The sequence below is a fragment of the Rhipicephalus sanguineus genome, chromosome 11 (genome assembly GCF_013339695.2).
Source record: "Rhipicephalus sanguineus isolate Rsan-2018 chromosome 11, BIME_Rsan_1.4, whole genome shotgun sequence".
Lineage (NCBI taxonomy): Eukaryota > Metazoa > Arthropoda > Arachnida > Ixodida > Ixodidae > Rhipicephalus > Rhipicephalus sanguineus.
The window spans coordinates 4,001,492-4,009,567 of NC_051186.1; the positions used below are offsets into that span (position 1 = coordinate 4,001,492).

The 8,076-nt window shown below is 52.5% G+C and overlaps 1 protein-coding gene across 1 annotated transcript; it reads left to right on the plus strand.

Moving 5' to 3' along the window:
• Positions 1-5,077: 5,077 nt before the first annotated feature.
• On the plus strand, positions 5,078-6,547 carry LOC119374229 (uncharacterized). The gene is made up of 2 exons (XM_037644309.1): positions 5,078-5,327; positions 6,129-6,547. Exons 1-2 carry the CDS (start codon positions 5,078-5,080, stop codon positions 6,545-6,547), a joined length of 669 nt encoding a protein of 222 aa, XP_037500237.1.
• The last annotated feature ends 1,529 nt before the right edge of the window (positions 6,548-8,076 follow it).

The window sequence follows — 8,076 nt, forward strand, 5'->3', positions numbered from 1 at the left end:
TCCAGGTCGACGATCGACTGACCGAACAACATCATCACTCAGCATAACTTCACCATCTCCGCACTGACTCACTGCTCGCTGACCGTCGGTGCACGCTTTTATCTCCTCTCCTCCATGTTCCAGAAGCATCGAAAGTGTTCTTCGGGCGTGCAGCACAGCCAAAGCTAGGGAAATGGCGAGAATTTTCCAGTAGGTTCCACTCGCGATAGCGCCACTCGTTGTCGCGTCATGCTTTCCCCCGAGATGGTTCCAGGCTTTACCGGGCGTTTTATCTGGTTGTCTGCGTCTGGCTCGAGTGGGTGAGCGGAAGCTCCACGCTGGCACCTTTTAATACTTGTTTTTTCGTTGTTCGCGCTTCTTGGGCGAGTGGCTGGCGCTGTGCTATCCAGTTGCAGTTTGAAAGTGGCCGCGCGCGCGCTTTACGGACGCGCTCGTTGTGACAGGAACTAATGCCCAATACTATAAAAGAAGTTCTGACATCACTACTTCATCAGCATGTACATTGTGTCCACAAATAAAACACCGTTGGCCTTGCTTTGTCTGCACGCGTTTTGATTAACCTGCTCCAAATGGTCTGGGACCAACTCTATTGCGTTTCCCTGTGCTTACTCAAGTGCCAAGACAAATAATCCACGGTCTTCTTTTCTCATATTACAATATCAGAACATGCATGACCCTTGAGAAATCATCGAGAACTCCACTTACCTCTAGCAACTCTTAACGCACTCGTTTCTGAGCAGTTTTAGAAATGGTTTCGGTATTTATCCCATCTGCCCATACAACACCGGTTTCGGGAGTACGTCCTTTCTCTTGGCACCCATTTCACTCCTATTATTGTCAGACATTTATCTCTCCTGTACATCAGGTGGCGGGCGCTGCTACAAGTTTTATTTCAGTTGTTGTCTGAAGTAAATGTTACTCCTATTTGTTACCTTATCTACCGCGGTATCCTCCTGGCCGTATCTCTTCCTCTAACAGTTTAACGTCTAAAAATAAATTCTTCATATTGTCAAACACTAGGCATAATTTCATTTCTCTGTTTTTTAGACAGTTTATCTCTACAATTGAAGCAATCTTTCCTATTATATTCTTAAAACCGTGAGCGTAGATACTATCCCTAAATAGACTGTGAGGACAGAATCAGTTAGGCATATCCACAGGCATTGCAGGATTTCTTGTTCTTGTAAGCCTCTATTCAGGCATTTCCAGCACTAGGAGAAGTATCCTTTCCTTTGAAGACGACTTTTTAAAAATCGTTGTTCCTACAGCAGCTGCGAACCGCTGCTGAAATGGTGTTGAATTCAGCTTCCTACCTTACTAAATGTGCGTGCGCCTGCGACGCCAGTTATGTTTCTCACTTGGCAGTATCCTTAGTTTAAATTTACACAAACCGCAGGGCTGCACACCAAGGCATCCACGCCTTTCGAAGATGCACGCTACACTGCATGAGCATGATTTGTAGTGCATTGACTCAAGTACTGGTATATTTCGCGTATTGCGCTCAACCTTTCCGTCCGCATCAGAATGATGATATGAAAGTACTGGGGATAACGACAAACATGCAGATGAAGTTCGGGAGGGGAGTCGCATCCCCTATTTCCAGATTACCGCCTCTCTTTTCACCACCACAACATCAGTGAGTGTAATAATCCACTGATTCCAGGCAAAGGCGCGCTCTGGCTGCTCGTCCTTTGGTTATGAACTATTTATAACTCCATATGGTTGGGCACCATGTGGAGTGGTGACGCCCAAGGACCCGAGGAGAAACCAATCAATGCAAGGTCAAGCATGTGCTCAAACTCCTTTTTGGCAACAGCGAGACGATGTGGTGCGAAGCGACGAGCACGTGCAAAACGGGAGGGCCATTCGTGATGACGTGATGTGTCACGCAGTGGGCCACTGAGGACTGAAAGGAGGGTGGTCGGAAGACGTCCGTAAACTCTGCAATGACGCTGGATCAAAGGACGGGAACGGTTGCGCGCGCCTAGAGAAGCCGGAGCGGTGAAGCGCGACAGGAAACGTCTTGGAGGGCTAAGTTGTCTCAGAGTCCAGGATGCGGCTGTGCGGCATGTGGACGGCGATTTGTAGTGCCATAAGAAGTCGCTCCAACGATTGGTTGACGCAAATCCGTGAATGTCAAAGAGCCAGCGAAAGTTACGTCTGAGGCCGCTGCCAAGAGCTACCGACTTTTGGCCGTTAGCGCGGATGGTCGAACCGTTGACCGTGGTGAGAGGAGGCGAGTCGAAACGAAAACGTCGTGAAGCCAACGTCGGATGAAGGACGCAGATTTGAGCGCCAGTATCGACGAGATAACGAACCTTGGAGATACGATGGGCGACGTTGAAGAAGCGACTGTGCCTGGGGCCGGAAACAGTGGTCGCTGACACTGTTCGGCCCGGTTGTTTCCCACGCACGAACAGGGCTGGCGACAGTTCCTTGCACGCGACCTGTAGTGACGGTGGTTCCAGCAAAGGCTTTCGCGAGCAGTAGAAGTCGCCCAGAAAGATTTGGGCTGAGGCGGCGAGTACATGACGAAGGACGCGGCTTGTTTATTCGGAGGATTTCGACCTCAGCTGTCAGTGGCGCTACTTTTCTGTTGAGTGCCATGGTAGCAGCCAGGAAACGCGCATAACTGTCGCCACTAGCTGCGGTATTGCGCGAATGATCTGTACAATGACGAAGTGTAGCCACGGAGGCAAAACCGACATCTATATAACTGTCAGCCAGCTGAGCCAGATATTTTAGTGTAGATAATGAAGACACGGTCAGAAATATGCGCACCTGCGTTGGGAGGCGCTGTAGAAAAATTTCTGGAAGTGCGTTGTTGTTTGACGCAGCGAAATTGGGCAACAAGGTTTGCATGCGACTAAATAAATCAGTAGGTTCGTGATTCCCAAGCTCCTCTAACATGAGGTTGTTGCTGCAGTCGATATTGTTCTGTGTTGGTAGTGCGCTTGATAAGCGTCTCCTTAAGATGATCATAGGGGTGGTCGGCTGGATTAGAGTGTAGAAAATAGCGAACGACCGTAGCAGCATAAGACGGAAGTGCTCCAACGACCATGATCTTACATGGTCGAATGAGAAGTTAGCTGATGACCACATAGGATTGATTGTACGGTGATGAATCAAAGTTCCGAATCCGATTACGAGAATGCAGTGAAATTGAGAGTGGAAACCTCAGCTCGTGGGATTGTGGCGATGGTGATGGTACCTGGTAAGAGGTCATTACTTTCTGGCTTCATGTAGGGCTGTGAAAACTGTGCTGCGCCAGTTCTTGGCAGCCACAGGCAAAGCGAAGTGGTTCAGGCAAAGACAGTTCAGGAAGCGAGAGCGATGCGGCGGAGGCGGGTCATAGTTTGTGCAAACAGGCACACAGATGTCGCTATTGGGGGTCCGCGAATTATATATTTCGTCAGTATTCATTTAGACAGACGCGAACAGGTACAGGTGCAGCCATGCCATGCTTGGTGTGTCGTCGATGCGTTCTCCTGTTCGGATCCTTGCTGCACGTACTAGCGCGCTACAGTTGAATTAACTGACAAATAATTCGCCTATGGTGTCCCATGGCCTTTATTTTACTTTATGCTGCATGTTGTAGACATGTTCTGCACAATGGTATGTCAGTAAGTTTGTGAATTTTACTATTCCCTCCCACATGAGCTCTTGAGCTTGCCTGTGTGTATATACTATACTGCACAGAAATTATTAGAGTCAAAGCTCCGCTAGGCTATCTCTTCCGAGGTTATTCGTCGCGTCGCAAGATGTAGATCGGCCGGAGCTTTATTGTGGCAGGCATGACGTCACACCACGTGATCATCTACGAAGAGATGTCACAGCTGCGCTCGCTCGGAGACTCTCCGCTGAAGTAGCACGTGAGTGCGCGAAGGTAAACCACGTAGAGATGTTTCTGTGCTCCTCGTGCGTTTATGACATCCCAATGTATGTCGTACGAGCAACAGACGCTGTCGACTAGGCAAACAATAACCTTTTCATCTGCCAGCCAGTGCGCGCTGTTCCTGCTCTGTCTCCTTGTACAATGACTACAACTACCGCCGGTCTTGTGCCTTAACCATCGAATGAGTGTATCTAGCTCCCCGCGTCAGCCTCAAAGACGTCCTGAATATTGTAGCTACATGTGGGCGTACGCAGACAGTGACGAACCATCTGTTGTGCTGGGAGACACCAACAATAATGCAAGGACCGAGGTATGGTTTATGCAGAATACGGAGCAACGTTTAGACCACACATTGATCTCCGACGATGGAACGTCTTCGAATGAACGGAACAGAGCCTTAGACTTGTGCTTCCGGCTAGCACCACATCATTCTCCAATGTATGCAGCCAGTGTTGCCACCATTGGCAACTACTTCACGGACACTCATGCTGCTTTTGGTCAACATTCTAGGAAAACACAGACGTGCCACCAGATTTGCAATAAAGCCGCACTTTAATCAAACCCTGTGTACACAGTCATTCGGAAATCAAGTCAAACATCTCTTTTGCTCGTGATAACTAGGTTTAGAGCAGTTAAAACTCATCCCTCTTTATGATTAATCTTGAAATTATATATTCATGTGGAGCTGGTGATATGACAACTGGTCTTGTGACATGTGTTATAACTGAACAAAATAACAATAGCGAAAACAATCAACGCGCAATAACTTTCTGTAATACGAGGTCGTAGCAGCAGAATAACTGAACATCGTGTTGCAGCTGTGGCGACACAATCTGCGCAGCCACCACGCAGCCTACACCTCGCTATCATTTCGCTCGGCGTGACACGGTTGCACGATGCGCACCACAATCCGATAAGCCACAGCGCCGAGCAGAATTATCCGAGGCATACGTCACCGGCGGCGCCTACAAAACTCGGCTGCAAGCTACCAAGATCCTCCTTGTTTATATAACAGCGAGCGCAGCATCGGCATGTTCGCCCCGCTGCTACTAACACGTTAATAAACGCTGTTATGTTTCATGTTGGGCTGCTACGTTCCTTCGGCACAGCATCCCACATCTGGTGACCCGGACCTTCGAACACGCAACCGGCGCTGCACCGCTGCCACCGAGCTTCGCTGCCATGTTCCAGCCTGCTGAAGCCTGGCAGCCACAGTTCGACCCGCCTCTGCCACCGTTCCGGACATACAACCTCGAGTCCTGGTTTGAGGAGTTCGCGGCGGCGTTGGAGCTTAACGGCATCTGGCTGCAAGCATTCATGTTTGAGGTACTAGAGTACCACCTTCCGCGTGATCTCAAATGCAGCCTCACCTACTTCGCATGGCACCCTCGCCCTTACGATGATCTGCGGGACGCCGTGCTCGAGTTTTACGGCATCGCATCCGCCGCAGCAACCGTGCCCGCACCCGCGACGGCAGACGAGCCCTCGGCACCCGCGACGGCAGACGAGGCCTCGGCACTCGCGACGGCAGACGAGGCCTCGGCACTCGCGACGGCAGACGAGCCGGCAGCGCCCGCGACGGCAGACGAGCCGGCGGCACCCGCGACGGCATACGAGCCCTCGGCACCCGCGACCGCATACGAGCCCTCGGCACCCGCGACGGCAGACGAGCCCTCGGCACCCGCGACGGCAGACGAGCCCTCGGCACCCGCGACGGCAGACGAGCCCTCGGCACCCGCGACGGCAGACGAGCCCTCGGCACCCGCGACGGCATTCGGCCCCTCGGCACCCGCGACGGCATACGAGCCCTCGGCACCCGCGACGGCAGACGAGCCCTCGGCACCCGCGACGGCAGACGAGCCCTCGGCACCCGCGACGGCAGACGAGCCCTCGGCACCCGCGGCGGCAGACGAGCCCTCGGCACCAGCGACGGCAGACGAGCCCTCGGCACCCGCGACGGCAGACGAGCCCTCGGCACCCGCGACGGCAGACGAGCCCTCGGCACCCGCGACGGCAGACGAGCCCTCGGCACCCGCGACGGCAGACGAGCCCTCGGCACCCGCGACGGCAGACGAGCCCTCGGCACCCGCGACGGCAGACGAGCCCTCGGCACCCGCGACGGCAGACGAGCCGGCGGCGCCCGCGACGGCAGACGAGCCCTCGGCACCCGCGACGGCAGACGAGCCGTCGGCACCCGCGACGGCAGACGAGCCCTCGGCACCCGCGACGGCAGAAGAGCCGTCGGCACCCGCGACGGCAGAAGAGCCGTCGGCACCCGCGACGGCAGAAGAGCCGTCGGCACCCGCGACGGCAGAAGAGCCGTCGGCACCCGCGACGGCAGAAGAGCCGTCGGCACCCGCGACGGCAGAAGAGCCGTCGGCACCCGCGACGCCATACGAGCCCTCGGCACCCGCGACGGCATACGAGCCATCGGCACCCGCGACGGCATACGAGCCATCGGCACCCGCGACGGCATACGAGCCATCGGCACCCGCGACGGCTGACGAGCCCTCGGCAGCAAACGATCCCACACCATGGCCAGTCGGAACTGTTTCCCAGCCGATAACAACCGGCTACACATGTGACGGAGACCACCCTCCCGCGCCAATCAGCTGTGATGCGTCCAACGCACGATTGTTGGCGTTGCGTTGACCACTGCATTTAAACCACCCTCACCACCGGCAACACCAACGCATCCCTCTGCTTGGCTCGCTGCCGCGAGCCACGCACAATCATCTTGGTCCTCGCCCGCTGCATGGTTCGCAGTGCCGTCCACCGGAACTGGTGGAACTCCTTACGCCTCCCGGACTTCTACAAGCCCTGAGGGCTCTCCACTCCGCAGGGGGGTGATGTGGCGACACAATCTGCGCAGCCACCACGCAGCCTACACCTCGCTATCATTTCGCTCGGCGTGACACGGCTGCACGATGCGCACCACAATCCGATAAGCCACAGCGCCGAGCAGAATCATCCGAGGCATACGTCAGCGGCGGCGCCTACAAAACTCGGCTGCAAGCTACCAAGATCCTCCTTGTTTAACAGCGAGCGCAGCATCGGCAGGTTCATCCCGCTGCTACTAACATGTTAATAAACGCTGTTATGTTTCATGTTGGGATGCTACGTTCCTTCGGCACAGCATCCCACACAGCTATTGCTCGGTGTCTGTATTCCTCTATGTAATAACTACACAGGCCTATTAGATCTAGCACTGAATATACATTCCTTCTTCTTATAAAGCAGTCACCACGAAACCCTCTAGACAGAACGTAAGATGCTGTTGATTCACCGTTTTTTCTAGGTTCATCCTCTTGTATGTTTTATGCTTGTCAAACATCTTGCCCAGAGAAGCCAAGTGGTTGGTTCTTCAACTATTTCTACAAATCGTGCTTTAAAAACGACCAATCGCACTGTGGAGTTGGTGCCAATCATTTCAAAACTTGTGAAGAGTGTAATAAAAAGTGTAACGGTAAGTGTAGCATCCACTGATTTTGTAAGGGCGTGATTGCGGCTTGATTAGTTTTCTGCTCGCAGCCTTGCAGTTATACAGCCCCTACATTTTACAAGATAGTGCACCGTTACAATTCCCAGACTTTTGACTATTCTTTTGATACACATTTTAATCTTACAGCACAGTTACTCCTTAAGTTACCTAGAAAAGGTTCGTTTGGTTACTTGTGCGCGGTGCGCATGCGCGGAAGCTCCTCAAGTAGGGGTCTGTGTATCTGACATTGTTCTTGTGTTGCACTAAAATATTCAGTTCTGAGTAAGCAACGTGTTGTGCCCTTCCTTGCCCCTGTCGTATTAGCGCTTCGAGATCGATAAGTGGAAATGGTTTGCTACATTGTTATGAGAATGAGACAACGAAGTTATAGTGGGTAAACACGGAAGCCATGCTGGCACTGTGTTTACTAGCCTCGCCGCTCGGGTATAAAGGTACACAGTTGTAATGAGGAACTCTCTTGGACTAGATGACGTGAACGAAACGAAAATTATCAGTGCTTCCTGAGGATTATTTTTATATGTTATATTACTTGCTGAATGCTTCATCTTTAATAATTTCGCCTCACAAGAAACAATAAATGAGTGATTGTGAAAAGGAATATCCAATTTTTTGCCCGCACATGCCTTGTTGATTATCAATTATCTGTTATTGTATAGCATTCGCCGTTACAACTAGGAAA

Excerpts from the sequence above, each read along its gene's own strand:
- LOC119374229 (XM_037644309.1), top strand. The coding sequence starts at position 5,078 with ATGTTCCAGCCTGCTGAAGCCTGGCAGCCACAGTTCGACCCGCCTCTG. Across the intron at positions 5,328-6,128 it reads CGCCGTGCTCGAGTTTTACG|AAGAGCCGTCGGCACCCGCG; the intron begins GCATCGCATCCG and ends CCGCGACGGCAG.